The 17,525-nt window shown below is 39.0% G+C and overlaps 1 protein-coding gene across 2 annotated transcripts in view; it reads left to right on the top strand.

Moving 5' to 3' along the window:
* HEXB (hexosaminidase subunit beta) overlaps nt 1–17,525 on the top strand; it is a 106,685-nt gene that overhangs the window by 26,599 nt on the left and 62,561 nt on the right. For both annotated transcript variants that reach the window (XM_053701416.1, XM_053701415.1), the window contains exons 7-8: nt 13,821–13,953; nt 14,048–14,228. In XM_053701416.1, coding sequence (XP_053557391.1) covers nt 13,821–13,953; nt 14,048–14,228 — 314 coding nt within the window. The remainder of the gene's footprint in view (nt 1–13,820; nt 13,954–14,047; nt 14,229–17,525) is intronic.

Below are 17,525 nucleotides of genomic sequence, written 5' to 3'. Positions count from 1 at the left end.
CACGACACTGCAGAGATCGTCGCGCCAGCAATCATGGCTAAAAGACGTGCACCCATAAAGAAAAAATCAATCCTAGAATGTGATTTATGTGGAGCAGAGTAGAAAGTGAATTCTTTTTCACCTGGATGAATCGCTCTCCATACATCATATAAGTCGTATTGTTTAATTAAATTTTGGAAAGCTGTTGATAGGGGGTGTAATGCCCTCTCCAGTGTGGAGATTGGGGGGCCCGCTCTATCTGATAACGGATCTCATATGAGATTGAAATCTCCTCCCCAAACCCATTCTCCCTGCGACACGGCCGACACTGACTCCAGTAAATGTCTAAGGAATTTAATCTGTCCTGAATTGGGAGCGTAGATATTTACTAAGGTATATACCTTAGCGTTAAGTTTGCAAATCCGTATTATAAAACGTGCTAGTGGGTCTCGTTCTATATAAATGGGCTCATATAGAATTGAGGAACTGATAAGAATTGCGACTCCTCTTGACTTGGAATGAAAAGATGCTGCAACAACTATGGGAAACTTTCTGTGAGTGTACGCGGCACCTAGGTTAGCCTGCCAGTGTGTCTCCTGAATGAAGGCTACATCAATTTTATTACGGCGGAGCATATTGAATAACAAGCTACGCTTGGTTGGGGAATTAAGGCCTTGAGTATTGAGAGTCATGAATTGTAATCGTGACATTATGGGTGTAATATTAGGACTCCTCTAGGTTTTATCTCAGAAAACTATGAGAGTATAATAGAGAGAAAATGAGTAAGAAGAAATAGAGTCTTTAGTCTGAAAGTGCTTATTATTTGTGTTAAGGGAGGGGGATGCAGCGGGCAAGAGCCGCTCATAAATTGGGGGGGTAACGGGGAGTAGGGGGGGGGGGGATTGTGGGGGACAGGAGATGTTTAGATAATGGGCTGTTAGAATACCGTCAATGTGGTGCAAGTCAAGAGATGTAGACCAAGATAGGAAAGAAAGAGATAAGTAAAAAAAGCAGAGTTAGGGAGAATAAAAAGGTGATGAAAGGGGTAAGAGGTTGGGGACAAGATATATGAGTTGGTGTCTACAGAAACTGTCACTTCAGATTGGCGGCTATAGATCACTGTGAGCTCTGATAGGGTTGTATCTAAGGAGATGGGGCGGAAAAGCTTGAATTTGAACTAAGGAGAAAATGAGGTGGGGGGGCTGCCAGAGCTGGAACCTCGCTCTACTCCATAAGCAAGGTTCAGAAAAGGAAAGGTTAAAGGAGAGTATAAGAATATTATTATTCTTAAGGTACTGATATATAGTATGATGATTATGTAACAAACAAGAACAGAAAAAATAAATGTACATAATTTTTCAAACATACACTTCAATACTCGGATGAGGCTCATAAATAAGTGAAAATTTTATAGGGAGCTAACTAGAGAAAGTGTCATATCTCGCATGTGATGAGCATATTTATATTATAGAGACTAGAGTTTGTTCAAGGAGAGCTCTTATCCCAGAGTAATTAAAACACTACACAAACTGTGCCCCAGCTCAAGTAGTTAAGGCTAGAGGGAGAGGAGGTGGTTGTGGATAAAAGAATTAGAGCAACATTTGTAATCTCTGTATTGAGATATTACAGTAAGGTGGCAAAGGAACAAGATATGAAAATCTAAATGGTAAAGTTATATACTGAAGTCATAATTTCAGAGTTTATATATAAGGGGTTTTAAGTTGCCCTTCACTACAAGTGAAAACAAAAAGCCGGTGAGTGGGTTAAGAATTTTAATAAATCTAACTATGTGTATCAATACGTCTGGTTATAAAGGGGCTAAATGTTTTAGGAGGGTGTGGGTTGATGCATAGTACAGTACTTAGTAGCGGATAATTAGAGAAACAGCCAGATATCATCATCTCCAGACAAGCACTTAAGTCAGTGGCCAATCCGGAGACCATGAGCCAGCCCATATGACATTGTAAGTTTGAGCACGGGGACGTCTCAGTAGGGAGAGTCCGACAACAAATTCAATGGTTATGTAAAACAGAAACAATAAAAACAAAAGAAGAAAAACAAAAAAACAAAAAACATTTAACTTGAAAGGTAAAATAATTATTAACTTAGAACACAGTAAATACCAGGTATTAGAACCTAAACAGATACACATTAGCAGTGAAATAGATGCATTACATTACCCATCCAATTTCACCCAGTCTCTGGTAGATGAATGTCCAAAGGTGTCAGTCTATAAGACCGCTTGAGTCAAATCCTTAGTAGGAAATATAAGTAGAATGATTGATAAAAAGGGAAACCAAGAACTGGGGCTCTAGAAAGTTCAGTAGTGATTTTCTGCAACACATGAGTGTTGTCGAGTTATCCTTGTTACTGTCAAGAGTCCTTCGGAGGTGGGAGTGAAGCAGGGCTCCTAAAAGACTGAAAGTTGAAGGTCTGATGTGCAGGTCGCCAGGCCTGTGCAGTTACGTTGAGTTTCTTCGGCGGTTCAGGGATGGCAGGAGGCCGACTGTCAGATGGGAGGAGTTTCAGAGATTGCAAGATTTGAAAGCCTTGTTCTAGGGTTGTGATGGTGTAAGATGTGTCGTTGTATTGGAAGAATAGACGAACAGGGAACCCCCACCTGTACTTGATGTTATTGTTACGAAGGCATTGGGTAACTTGGTGAAATAGCCTTCTTCTGGATAAAGTGTGGGAAGAGAGGTCAGGGTAGATCTGTATTTCTTGAAATGGGTCTTTCAGGTTTTTATTTTGAAAGGATGCTCTGAGGACTTTTTCTTTAAATGTGAAATAATGTAGTCGGACAATGATGTCTCTTGCCGACCCTGCAGGGGCGTCTCTCGGTCTAGGAGCTCTGTGAGCTCTATCTATAAGGTTGTCTTGTGTTGTAGAAGAGCCTAAGAGTTCTGTGAAAAGATTCTGCAGGTAGGTGGGCAGGTCAGCCGGACTGATGTCCTCCGGAACACCTCTGATTATGAGGTTGTTCCGACGTGACCTATCTTCTTGGTCGGCTAACTTGGTTTCTAATCCGGTGATCATCTCAGCTAATGACTGAGCATAGGTTAATAAGTTAGAGTGATCTACATGTAGATCTTCCTGCTTTTTTTCAAGAGATTCAGTTCTCTCCCCCAGCAACGATATATCTCGCTTCAACTCAGAGACCGAAGTCTTGAGCTCGTGTTTCAGAGAGGAGTAATGTGAGTCCATTTTACTTGAAAGTTCCTTGATGGATTCAAGAATTGACGAAGAGGAATGGATTGCTCTCTCTGTGGAGTGAGATAAAGCTCTAGAAGACTCTTTGGTAGATGCAATTGAATCTCTTGAATCTTCGTCAGATAGGTCCTGGTCAAATGAATTCTTGCTAGGAAAATGATCCGACAGGGTCCGCTTCGGCAGGTCGCCATGTTTCTGCTTCTTTCTTTGCGAGTGGGCCATCTTACAAAAAAAAATCAGTTAGTGGGTTTTAATGCGTTCCTGAAGTACGTATTAGAGAGTGCTTCAATGTTGGAATGTAGAGCAGAGGAAGTGTGTCCGGCACCCCCCAGGGGTAGCGCCTAGCCCACCATGGAGAGGTGGTTTATTGGCTAGGAATTCGGTATTTGATCTGTGGTAGGTCTCGGAGCTTCTGGTATATCCTCTATACTAGCTCGCCTTATTGCTAGAAAACTTTATTCCAGTAAACGCTTCTTAACAGGCCTCCTCTCTCCCCAGGGGATTGCTCTCTTCCGAGCGAGTAGGGAGAAAGGTATAATGGGTTATGACCCGTGGGCAAAGTGGGCCAACGGGAAAGGGGGGGGAGAGAGAGCAGATGAATATTGCAGTAGATAAGTGCTCACTCTGTGTATGAGGATTACCAGGTTGCTGGGGTTTACAAGAATTCTTTCTTATAAGCGTTCTTTAGAGTATTTTAGTTGAGGAAGGTAGGGGGAGGAAAGGGTGGACTAGGCAGGCCCGATGTAGGAATAGATTAATTTTGCTTTTAAATTTCTGTGTCTGTGTTCCTGTAGTAAACAGTGGTTAGAGAGATTAGTTAGGTCTAATCCTTCTGATTAATGGTGTCCCCAATTGAGACAGTCATAAGAAAATTTTAGTAGTTATTTGATGGTCGCCTGGAGTGACACATACAAAAAAAAAAAACTAGTCTCAAAGTATGTTAAGGGCTTTTGATGCCTGGTATTTCCACGTTAAATTCACTGAGAGCAGTGAAATGATGTGAGGTGAAGTATGTGAGGAGAAAGTGTCTTTCCAGCTGATTGTGTTTCTTGCTACTTTGAAAAGTTTGGCCCTGTAGATGGTAAGACTTGAAGATAGAAAATAGTCTTTTAGGCCCCTTTCTTTTTTTCTTTTCCCTTTTTTTTCTTTTCCCTTTTTTTTTTTTTTTTTTTTGTCCCTTTTTTTTCCCCTTTTTTGGGTGAGGGTAGTACCACAAAGATGTGTTCTGTGTTATCCTGCTCCCAGTATTTGTTAAAGGTTAGGTAAAATGGAGCTTGGAGTACTGAGGGTCAGATCGTGCAGGGTAGTTTCAGTGGGGTAACAAAAGACTCTCTTCTTGAACTATATAATGAACAAAAAATATATATCAGTCTTACCCTAATGGCTGCTCGATAGGGACTTTCAGTAGATCTGCTCCATCTAGAGCCTCCGGGTCCTCTCCGGTGTTTAGGAGGCAGTGGGGGCCAGGTCCCGAGGGAGAGGCTGAGAGCTGAAGCCGGACCAAGTGGCGTAGATGAGAGCCACAGATGGGGGTCGCGTGTCTTTTGTGCGGGCGGCACTACCCAAGTGGTTCTGTAAGTGACTCGATGTGGTTACTTTCTCCTAGTAACCGTTAACAGGTGGCGGCTTTCTTCTAGTTTCCCTAAAGAGGGACAGGACAGAGTGCGGTTACGGCCCGGAGACCAGATGCGGCTGTAGCCTGAATGCCGGAGGGCCTCTTCCGATCTGTCTCACACTGCGCTCATGAGCGGGTCCGGAAGTTCAGCGCTCAGTGCTGCAGGTTATGGCGCAGTTAGGAGTTTTCGGGGAAGTTGGGCAAAACAGCTCCACAGAAAGTTGATCTTGTCTCCCAATAAGTTGTGTTGATTTCTTTTGAATGTTAGGGATAGTTTGGGAATAAAAATAAAAAAGATAAAGTAGAAAAAAGAAGTTATAATATCGTTTGGTCTACAGAGCTCCTGTATAGCATGACCACTGAGTAGCGTGGCAAGCTCCGCCCCCCGGGTAAACATTTTAACTGTAATACAATTATTATATTGTAAGCTTATACCAACTCAAAAAAAAAAAAAAAAAATTTCCCCCTTTTCGGGTAAATGAGAAGAGAGAAAAAAAGTCTGCTTTGCATTCAACACCAAGGAAAACAAAGGAAGACAGTAGTGTCATAAACAACCTGCATGATGTTGCATAACATTTTGACAGTTTTTCCCCACTAGAGGGCATTAATTAATGCGTGTCATATAGATAACATTGAGCACACGCACGTGAAGTTACCTAGAGGTCAGCACTGATTAGCTAAAATGCTAATCTGTCAAAAGAACTGAAATAAGGGGCAGTTTGCAGAGGCATAGATACAAGGTAATTACAGAGGTAAAACGTGTATTATAACTGTTGGTTATGCAAAACTGGTAAATGGGTAATAAAGGGATTATCTATCTTTTTAAACAACAAAAATTCTGGTGTTGACTGTCCCTTTTAAATCCTTGTATCAACTATACTGTCAATACAAGCTGTTATATTTCTGTATTTGCTGCTTTGGCAGAAAAAACATTTGGAACTTTTTAAAAGCATCTACTAAATTTGCTATAACATCATCATTTGGCAGATAATCCGTATCCTTATTTGTTCTTGCTGTTAAGAATCCCTTGCACTACTGTAGGTGAAATCTCTGTTCCTCAAGTCTCAATGGATGACCTCTTCTTTTGCAAGTCCTAATGATAAACAGGTCAGCTGATACTTGTTTATGTGGGCCCTGTAAAGAATGATATAATATCATTTTCCCTCGAAGACACCTCTTTTCTAGTGTAAATATCTGCAGACTTTCTTAAAAGTTCAAATCTTCCATTCCCCTTAATCTGCTTTATCCCTTTTCCGCTGAACTTTTTCCATAATGTTCTATAATGTCCCTACTTAAACTGGTTTCCAAAGTTGCTCTGCGTTTTCAAGGTGGGGTCTTAACATTCATTTATAAATAGGTAAAATTATATTACTGGCCTTTGCATTTGCTGACTGACATTGCATTTTATTACGAAGTATACTGTATATACAATAACAATTTAATGATATCCCTTCAGCAACCTCATTAAGGTTGAGTATGTTGCATGCTTTAATTTGCTGCCAAAATGTGAAACTTTGCATTTAATTAGATTGAATCTCGTCTGCACCTTGCCTGCCAAGTCCCACTGTAGAGGTAACATCCTGTGCAGACTGTATTACCTTATTTAAAGGGACAGTCTACTTAATTTTTTGATTGTTTTAAAAATATATGTAATGCCTTTACTATCCATTTTCCAGCTTTGCATGACCAACATTGTTATATTAAAGGATTAGAAAATGAAAATTAAACCTAACTAAAACAGATTATTATAACAACTATGTTATATTCTATCAAATAAAACTGTTTGTGGTGAAAAACGAAGCTTCTACATACGACTATTTTTATTTTAAAGTTATGAAAAGAGGGATAATGACAACCCACAAAAGGAGGTGTAGTTTATATTAATCCTGCTACTGCCGCCCCATCCAATGGAAAAGCGTTTGGGTCCCTTGATTTTAATATTAATTTCAGCCCACAGTGCATGCGCACTTGCTTAATAAGGAAATCGCATGCGCACTACAGCGGCCATATTTGTAGTTCGTGAGTAATTTGTAGTACTCCATATAACATGCTCGTTAGTCAAGGGGTACTTTGTGTACTTACCTCAAATGACACTGCTAAATCTGCTATCGCTCCTTCCTCTTCAGCGCTCTGGTGCGCCACTCACGATCCACATGTCCACCCAGCACTGGCGCTAGGATTGTGACACACTGCTAAAGTAGAGGAGGGATGATTCTGCGCACACGTGGGCAATAGAATAATAATTTTAATGCGCATGCGGGCCGCCATGATTTCTACCTAGGTAGAACATCATAATAGGGCTCATATAACAAGCAAAAAATGGGTTTGGCACAGTAGTAATTTTATAAATAAAATAACAAGAAAATGAAAGAGAACTTAAAATCGGTACCAATTAGAAATAGGTTTATTATTTACAGACGTTTTGAACAAATTAAAGAAGTTTTTTGGGTTTACTATCCCTTTAAAGGGAAATTAAACCCAAAATGTTTCTTTAATGATTCAAATAGAGCATATGCAACTTTCTAATTTACTCCTGTTATCAATTTTTCTTCATTCTATTGGTATCTTTATTTGAAAAAGCAGGAATAAAAGCTTAGCAGCTGGCCAATTTTTGGTTCAGAACCCTTGGAAGTGCTTGCTTAATTGGTGGCTACTTTTAGCTAGGAGCATAATTGTTTAGAGGATTTTCTACATCTGAATGTGCAGTAGGATATAATCAAGTTAGTTTATAAGGAACACGCACATTCATTTCACTTATTTTTTCTATTCATACTTAATACTTCTAACAAGTCAGTAAAAATATGAAATTTTAATCAGATGCTGTTTTCTATGGAGTAGGTGAGCCAGTGAAGAACATGGATAACTTTTCTTTCATACAGGTGGTGAGAGTCCACGGATCCATTACTCCTGGGAATTATACACATGGCCAAAAGGAGGAGGCAAAGATCCCAAAACTCCAAGAGCCCTTAAAAGCCCTCCCACTTTACTGTAAACTCTTCTTGTCTTTGACTCCTCAGGAAGAAGGTGAGGGAGGTGAAGAAGTTAGGTGCTCTAGATGTTTGTGAGAGGATTTTAGACTAATTTGAGGCCCAGTTTCTCCTCAGAGAGCTACAGTCTGGACAGAGGGGTACAGTTTGAGTATGGGTAGTGGCAAAAGAAGCGTAAAAAGAGGGCCTCTAGCAATCCCTCTACTAGCTTTTCTGATTTAAAGAAGTCCGTCTGTTAAGCTGAACATTCTAGGTCCTGCTTCTTCTGATTTATCCTCTTTGGGTGAGGTTTTTTTCAGATGATAAAGAGTCAGTCTCTGATTAAGAATTGTTTTTTTTTTTTTGTTTAAACTTGAACTCCCTCGTTCTCTGTTAAGACAAGTGCTATGTACTTTAGGGGTTCAGGTTTCTAATGTTTCCTAGGATAAGTCTGTTAAGCATCAGGATTTGATTTTTAACCCCCTCTGTTAAATCTCCAGAGGTATTTCCTGTCCCTAATATTATCTCTGAGATTTCTAAGAAGGTGATCCAAGCCTTTTAATCCAGCTCAGATATATAAAAGGATGTTTCCTTTGCCTGCTTTTAGTTTTTAGAGCTTTGGGAAACTATTCTTAAAGTGGATGGGGTCATTTCTACTTTAAAAGAGGTACTATCCTCAAGAGGAACAGTAGTATATTTAAAGACCCTATGGATAGGAAGTTGGAGTCTTTTCATAGAAAGGCTTTTCAGGCCAGCAATTACTATTGCTTGCGTAGCTGCAGCTTCTATCATTTGGTGTTAGGGTTTATCTAAATGGCTTTCTGAGGAATCTTCTGGTGAAGAGTTTTCTAATCAATTTAAACTCATGGAAACCGCTAATGCTTTCATCTTTGATGTGGTTGTTGCTATTATTAAAACCAGGGCTAAGAATATGGCACTAGCAGTTTTGACTAGAAGGGTCTTGTGGTGGATATCATGGTCTGCTGACATGATTTCTAAATCCCATACCCTACTGCCTCTTCATTTTAAGTGGAAAGTATTGTTTGGGTCTGGTTTGGACAAAATTTATTTATATGGCAACTGGGGGCAAAGGTGCTTTTTCCCTAAGGATAATAAGTCTAAGGGTAATTCTAAAAGTTTTCGTTCCTTTCATCAATCTAAGAACCATAAGTCCTCCTGACTCTTCTTCCCAGAAGCAGGGTTCTTCCAGTATTTCCTAGCCAAACCTTAATGGGAACAGGTCTAAACAGTCAAAGGATCCTGTTTCCACTACCAAGTCTGCACGAAGGTAGTGGGCAGATTACGCCTTTTTCAGGGGGCTTGGTTTCATTCTGTTAAAGTGCAATGGGTTCTGAACATTTCCCAATGATACAAAATATGTTTCAGATCAAGGGCTCCCAGGGGAAAGTTTCTTCGGTCTTATGTTCAAAAGAATCCTGTAAAGGCAGGAACCATTTATCAGTCGTTTTCAGATCTGGAATCTATGGGAGTAATAGTAACAGTTCTGGAATTGGAACATGTTCAGGATTTTTATTCCAACCTCCTTTATTCTACCCAAGAAAGAATGAACTTTCACATCTGTTTTGGATTTGAAAACTTTAAACAAGTTTCTCAGGGTTCCTTATTTCAAGATGGAGACCATTTGGACAATTCTTCCTCTTTGTCCATAGATCTGAAGTATGCTTATTTTCTTCTTAAATGGAAAGAGTCCACAGCTGCATTCATTACTTTTGGGAAATAAGAACCTGGCCACCAGGAGGAGGCAAAGACACCCCAGGAAAAGGCTTAAATACTCCTCCCCCTCCCCTCATCCCCCCAGTTATTCTTTGCCTTTCGTCCCAGGAGGTTGGCAGAGAAGTGTCAGAATTTTTCATTTTTGTTTTTTTGTCTATTATGGAGGGTAGTACTCTTCGGCATGGGACTGGAGTTTTAAGTAATCCTGTCAGTCTCTCAGTGAGGGCTTGGATGAAAGTTAGAGTCCGGAGATGCAGGAAGAGTCTTTCTGCAAAACCATCCCGACTCATGTTATCAGCTCCTCAAGCAATCAGCGTTGTCTAACTTTGTTCCGCTGCCTGCTTTCTTCTCTAAAGTCCATGGCAGAGGCGATGCTACTATCCGTCACACTTGAAAGGCCGTGTTCCTGTTCCACGGCGTAGATTCCGGTAAGATCTTTTCATTTTACTTTCTTTATGAATGTACTGTAAAACAAATGTATTCCTGAGAGGCTACCACCTTGCGGGTCTAACTTAACTTAAGGCTCTCAGTGAGTCTCCTTTAGTATCTTGGAATCAAGGGTTAATATATCTTAAGGGGGGGGTTATTGAACAGTGGGGTTTATAATCATGTTTATGTGATTCAACCTGCTTATTTGTGATGTTTACGGGCTCGTGGTTGGAACATTGAGGCCGTTTGGAAGTGACGTGACCTTACGGTTGGGCGTGCTTTTTTGGACTGTACGGTTCACCTTGTGGTCGGGCGTGGTTACTCTCTGTCCATTTCCGCATTCCTGACCGTGTGGCGAAGGAGAAATTCTAGTTCGCAGAGGTCTAGTCATAGGAGGTGGCGAGTGCCCCAGCCATTGTGGGTGTCAAGTGCTGTTTTTGCTTTACTTCTTTAAGTCCATATTTGCATTTCTTCTATTCAGTTATGGAGGATTCTGATACTGAGACTATTTTAATTTCAGATTCTGCATCCGGTGAAGAATCCGGATTGGCCTCGTTGACACATGTCAACCAGTTTTCTTCTGTATGCCATATGAGAGATCCTTTTTACTCGGGGAATCAAGGGTCAGCTGAGCCATCTGCCTCTGGGGATCCCGTCCTCCGAGAGGCGAGTTCCCTACCGGTGCATACTTCTACACATGCAGGGAACCCAATTTATTATTATTCCTCCATGCAGGGAAGGGTGTTTCCCCCCCCCTTCCCCGGAGGTTGCGGCTCGTTTTAGCTTCCACATATTCTTGGCGATTTATTAGTCTGCAGAGTCCAGACATTTATGCGCGTTTGTGCTCGTGCCCTATTGTCCCGGGTTTACCGCCTTTGGGAGGGCCTGTACAATTCCCTGCAGGTGTAACTGTCCCTGAGTGTTGTGCCTTTCATCTTCGTGTCTTGCTCAGACATGTTTTTCAGTTATTAAATGATCTTATCCTCGGATACAGGGATTTTCAGTCTACTTCGAATGGTGCACCTCATTAGACATGTTTTTTTGATCTCCATGCTAGGTCTCCTTTTAGGGGCCTTAGAGATGTTTGTTCTGTGTTGGGGACACTGGATGTGGTCTGTTCCTCCCAGAGCGGGGGTTGGTCTGCGCTCCTTCTCCTTGTTATCATCCGCTTGTACAGAGGTGAGGTGGAGACTAGCCTTTTGCTTGAGTGGTTTTGACCTCGAGGTATTCCTTGCTTTATTGTCATGAGGCTGTTTGTGAGTCTAGAAGCTCTAGGGTCATTTGTATGACTTTTATCGCCTTGGCTCCTTAGAGAGTGGGACTTTGGAAAGAAGTGGTCTCCTCCTTAGGTCGGGGCTTGCAACTTTTTATCGCTATCCGGGTGGATCTGGAAATCACATTAGTATCCCCTGTGGACTGGGTTGTTATTCAGACGGGGTGTTAAGTTTACGGTTCTGTTTAGATAAACAGTTGGGAGTTCGGACCTGTTCTCCCTGGGGCTTCCGGTTGCTGGGTTTCATTCAGCATTTTCCCTTGTGGATCCCGTTGTGGGTTGTTACTGGACCTTTAGGCTCCAGGGTTGGTTCGGGGCTCCCCAGTTCCTGGAAACCTGAGCTATGTCCTTTCCTTGGATTGCTAGATCTGGTCTTGGTTGGCCAGGTTTTCCAAGTGTCGTTGCTCGTTGGGGCTGGGTTGCACCTTAGATGGCTTTCCCTTAGCTTGCTGTAGTATCCATTGAATCTCTGCTCCGCAGGTGAATGAACTTACAGTGTCACTACTGCTACTATTGCACATTGGTTGCATGTTAGCAGGCTAGTTTTTAGGGGAATCACTTTCAAGAGGATTGACCTCTTCTTTAACCCGTGGCTTCGTGATTTATGGGAGGTGCTGCCGGTTCCCCTTTTCCCTTCTTGGGTAAGAGCTTTGGATAAGGGTTTATCCGCTAGTTCTTTAAAAGGTTGTCCTGTTTCAAAAGAAGATTGATAAATTTCTAGATATCCAAAATTTTGTCCAGGCTTTAGTCAGGATTAAGCCTGTAATTTAAACCAATTTCTCCTCCATTAATTTTTAATTTGGTTTTAAGAATTTTGCATGCTCCTCCTTTTGAACCTATCCATGATTTAGATAGCAAGCTTTTGTCTTTGGAAGATTCTTTTGGCAATCTGCTCCTTGTTGTGAGCCTCCTTATCTGGTGCTTCACCAGAATAAGGCAGTTTTCAGAACTAAGATTGACCTTTTTTTGCCTAATGTGGTTTCTTCTGATAACCTCAATCATGAGATTATTGTTCCCTCTATTTGTCCTAATCCAAAGAATTCTAAGGAGAGGCTTCGCGATAATTTGGATGTGGTCAGACCTTTGAAGTACTATTTACAGGCTACTAAGGGTTTTAGACAATCTTCTAGCTTGTTTTGTTTATTTTTTCTGGTTCCTGAAAAAGTCAGAAGGCTACTGCAGTTGTGTTAGCCTCTTGGTTGAAGCTTTTTATTCATAAAGCTTATTTGGAGGTGGGTCATTTTCCTCCTAAACCGATTACTGGCCATTCTACCAGAACAGTTGCTACTTCCTCGGCCTTTAAGAAGGAGGCCTCTGTTGATCAAATTTGCAAGGCAGCTACTTGGTCATCCTTACATACTTTTTTTCTAAATTCTACCATTTTTATGTTTGTTTCTTCTGTAGCAGCTTTTGGAGGGAAAGTCCTTAAGGCGGCTGTTTCTGTATTTTTTTTATATATATTTTTTTGCATTGGAGAGAAAAATAAGTTACAATGAATCATTCAATGTATTTGGAATAGTATAAGTCTGGTCCTGCCCAGGTTACTCGTATACGTCATGGCTTTGGTATTTGTTCCCAGGAGTAATGGATCGTGCACTCTCACCACAATGAAAGAAATTAATTTATCCGGTAAACATAAATTTATATTTTTTTTCACAGTATGGTTAATATGTATAAAGGAGGGATTATTAATATTGTCTCTTGTGTAATAGGTATACTATTAGAAAAATATTTGTGAGGAATGCTAGACTTTTCATATTCAGATAAAAAAATCAGACTACAAAAACTTTATGCGAGGCAGGCTTCACAAAGTTCATTAAATCACATTCAAAGCTTCACTAGTGTATTATAAACACTTTAACTTAAGAGAGGCAGAAAAGGAAGGGTATAAATAAGATGTTTCTTATTTTTAAAGGTACAGTAAAGTCCGAATTAAGCTTTCATGGTTCAGATAGAGCATGTGATTTAAAACAACTTTCCAATTTACTCTTGATCCTTTCTTAAAGAATAAAGCTAGGCTGGCTGGCTGGAGCTCAGGAGCGTGCACGTGTCTTTAGCAGTCTGGCAGCAATGTTTGTATCTATGTATAACATTGTTACAAACACTGCGCAAGATGGCTAGACACACATGCATTCTCCTGAGCTTACTAAGGTTTCTGTTTAACAAAGGATAGCAAGATAAGTAAGCAAAAAAAGGGAAAACGTTTCTAGTCCACTCAATGTTAAAGATAAGTCATATTTGTAAGTCGTCCGGAATGGTACATGCTGAACAAAGTGCATACAATAAATGAGCTTGCATGAAGTAAATTGGGCCCTGAATGCTAATGGTAGATGTCCAAAATTAACAAAAATATGTGGCAGGAGGGAGATTTATCTTCTGTTCATGTGCTGGGTTTCTGTCTACATTGGGGAGTAATAATAAGGTGAGCTAAGATATTTACTTTCATTATTTTTTTATTATTGTTATAGACTATTACTCTTATAAGGTGGTTATATATTTAGCCCTGGGGCTATGTTATTACTGCCTGCATTTTGCGATTTTAGTTACAAAAATAGTAAGACTTCAATGAAAAATATGTATTACTTCTAAAAAAGCTATATCTACCCATTTGTAGGGAGCTTACAATCCATATACACATGTTTACACGGCTATTGATGTCCACTTGGTGATTGAGTATGCTAGATTAAGAGGAATTCGAGTTGTGCCAGAGTTTGACTCACCAGGCCATACAGTTTCATGGGGAAAAGGTAACTACTAGAAATTTATTATAAGGTCCACATCACTGTTCTATTTTCCGTAATCTTTTTCTATTTGTTTATTATTATTTTTTTATTTTTTTAGGGCAAAAAAATCTCCTTACTCCTTGTTTCAATGCAGGACAGTTAACTGGTACATATGGGCCAGTAAACCCTATTTTAAATGATACCTATTCCTTCATGTACAAATTCTTGGAAGAAGTCAGCAGAGTTTTTCCTGATAAATACATCCATTTAGGAGGAGATGAAGTAGATTTCTCTTGTTGGTATGTTTGAAAGTAGTTGTAATAACACTATTACCCATATTGCTTTTGAAACCTTTGAAATAGCAAATTATAAATGATTCCTGCACATGTTAATTCTAGACATGTGCATTTGGAATTTTAAGCACTAAATGAATGCCAAAGATGACGACTGCAAGCCGAATTCGTCAATTTTCAGAGACTGATTTATTCTTATGAAAGTGCAACCAAGATCTGGATTTGCATAGATCTTAGTGTGTTGCACTTACAGAAGAATAAGTCTGATTCCGAAAATTGCCAGTTGCTGTCTTGTGGCCACCATCTTCGGCATTTGTTGATTTCCTGAGAAATCTGAATGCACATGTCTAGTTTCTTTTGATGTGTCATCACATGGTTGTGTTTCCTTTAGGACCTATTTAAGAGGACATCACCAGGATGCTTTTACTGATCAACTGACTAAAGTTTAAGACAATAATAAAGGGACATTTAAACACTTTGGGATGGTAATATAAAATGTTAAATCAAACACACACACACACACACACACACACATATATATACAGTGTGTGTGTGTGTGTATATATATATATATATATATATATATATAGTAGAAGAGAAAACAGCACTCTCTGGACTTAAACTTTAAACAAATAGTTTAATAGGTAACGTTTCGGGGAATGCTCCCCTTGCCCTTGGAAAATTGTTTGTGAGAGTGCAACTGACTCATCTTGCATATATATATATATATATATATATATATATATATATATATATATATATATATATATATATATATATATATATATACTCTGCAATATATTTTAATTATATTTGTCTCTTTTTCCTGTAATTCCATTCTGAAATTGGGAGCTTTTTAGTTCCTGATAGAAATGGAAGTGCAGAACACTGTTACATTCCACACAGCCATTGTCTGTACACTTTAGTGACCTATTTATAACTCTCTAATTGGCCATAGCCGAACAGGTAATCTAAGTTACAAAATGTCATCTCTTTTATTGTTTTATATACACTAAAACGATACTTATTTTGTCAATGTTTAAACAGCAAATAAAACCTTAAAGGGACAGTCAATACCTGATACTTCATAACTCCATACCTCAGATCAGTAATAGAAGATGCAGCTGCACCGCATTGCATGTTGATGAGCTCTAAGGGTATGGAGTGATCACCCAAAATACAAACGTTTATTTCAGGTAGATATGACCGACAAACTCCTCCCCTTTCTCCTTCGTCCCCTTCTCTAATCTTTTCCCTGCTCGTTCCTGTTGAAAGGGTAACGTTGCTCTTTTGATAATGCGCATGCGCATTATCTTCTACCCGCTCGCAAACTCAAGCCGAAATCGTAAGTGCTATCCTTTGCGCATGCGCGATTCTCTGTGAACGCGTGTTAACCCCAACCGAGGATTGGATTATGATTGGAGGATTCAATCAAAAAAAGTTATTACGTAACAGTGGGGGGAGTTTGACGGCCATATCTACATGGAAAAAGCATATGTATTTTGGGTGATCACTCCATACCCTTAGAGCTCATAAACATGCGATGCGGTGCAGCTGCATCTTCTATTACCGATCTAAGGTATGGAGTTATGAAGTATCGGGTGTTGGCTGTCCCTTTAAAAAATGCATATACAGTACATGTTCTCAGACCAATCTTTTCTTTGAATGCATCATTCTATATAAAAAAATTCTAGTGTTTAATGTCCATTTAAGATAAAATGAACTAATATTTGTTGCACAAATTATCATTAAATCAATTTATGTTAAATTATGCATTTTTTATGCTTCATATATTCTAAGTAAAATTTCTAAATAACAATAACAATATTGATTGGATCAGTGGCGGGTTCCGCACGCAATTTTCTAAAGTACAGTTAAATTTATGATTCAGACAGAGCATGCCATTTTAATGGACTGTTTTAATCAAATGTTTCATTTTTACTTTACCGTCCCTTTAACATTTTTCTCTGCACAGTTTTAATATAGAGCAGTGACTCAATAGAAATTACTTAGGTTGCCTAATGTGAAAAGAGTGGCTGATTTGTAAGTCTTTGATGTCTCATTTCATGAACAATTTGGTAACGTATCTAATATGATCGTCCCCAAAGCACAAAGATTGTATTTTACATTTTGTGACAACTGTTTATGAACATGAGACATTTTTAAAGGGATGGTAAACATTTTTGAGATTGTAATATAAAATGTTCGATGTGTAGTAACTTTGCATTGTATTTTTACTGTTTTATTTTTCTGATTTTCCTTGGATTTAAGTCTTAAAATTAAGTTAATTAATTGAAAGAGCACATGGCAGGATAGACAAGCCTAACCCTGCTAAATACATGTCTCTTATTGGATATAGCATATAAGATAAGATTAGAAACTGCAAGGAAAGTTTTTTTTCTAATATAATGACCATGACTAGCAGTGCCTACTCCCGTAAAAAGTTAGGACTGCCCCTTTTAAATAGGGCAAGTGGTGGGCAGAGTTAGCCGTTAAAAATAGTATTCCTGCATTTCAGTACGGTAGTATTGGCTATAAAAAAGCTATATAAAAAATAAGCATTAGCAGAAATCAACTGAGTTGGTTTCCTGCTTTTTGAAAGAGAAAAACACCCATAATTAACATTTCAATACAAACAAGCATATATATGAGGTATAAATGAGAGAGAATGACTATGAATAAATGCCTGCTAATTCTGCAAGCTCAGCCCATTTGAATAAATATGTCCTTGAGAACAATAGGTGATGGGAAAATCCAGCTATTAAAAATACAAAAATAAATTTCACATAATGTAGTACTCTGCTGCTGGTGTAACAAGTAATTTGGAAACAAATGTTACATTACAGTGTCCCTTTTAACTTATTCTAACTGATGTACAGTATGCATTTTAAAGAACAAAAGTAAATGTCTAAAACAGTTGTCTTACCATGTTGATCCCTAAAACAGAAACTGCTTTACATTTATTAAAAATCCAACTGAATTTTGAAGTATTCTTATCAAATATAATTGTATATCTTTTTCTGCATGGTTTTTGACAAAAAAAAAAAAAAAAAAAAAGTATTTCTCTGCTTTGCAAGTTAGTTTATTTTCTATATTTTTTTTAGTATGTAACTTAACCTCCATTATTAATCCCGTCTTTGTCTGTTTGGCATATATGTTGTTGGGTATCATAAGTATGTATTACATACCAGTACGTACCATACTATAATCCGTTTTGCTGCATAAAGTGGCATAAATTCTTCAATATCTACTGCTATTGGATCAGGATCATGTCACATGTTGTTGGGTGTCTCTCCACCAGAA

This window comes from Bombina bombina, chromosome 2 (genome assembly GCF_027579735.1).
Source record: "Bombina bombina isolate aBomBom1 chromosome 2, aBomBom1.pri, whole genome shotgun sequence".
NCBI classification, from domain to species: domain Eukaryota; kingdom Metazoa; phylum Chordata; class Amphibia; order Anura; family Bombinatoridae; genus Bombina; species Bombina bombina.
This window is presented reverse-complemented; position numbering and strand designations above follow the sequence as displayed.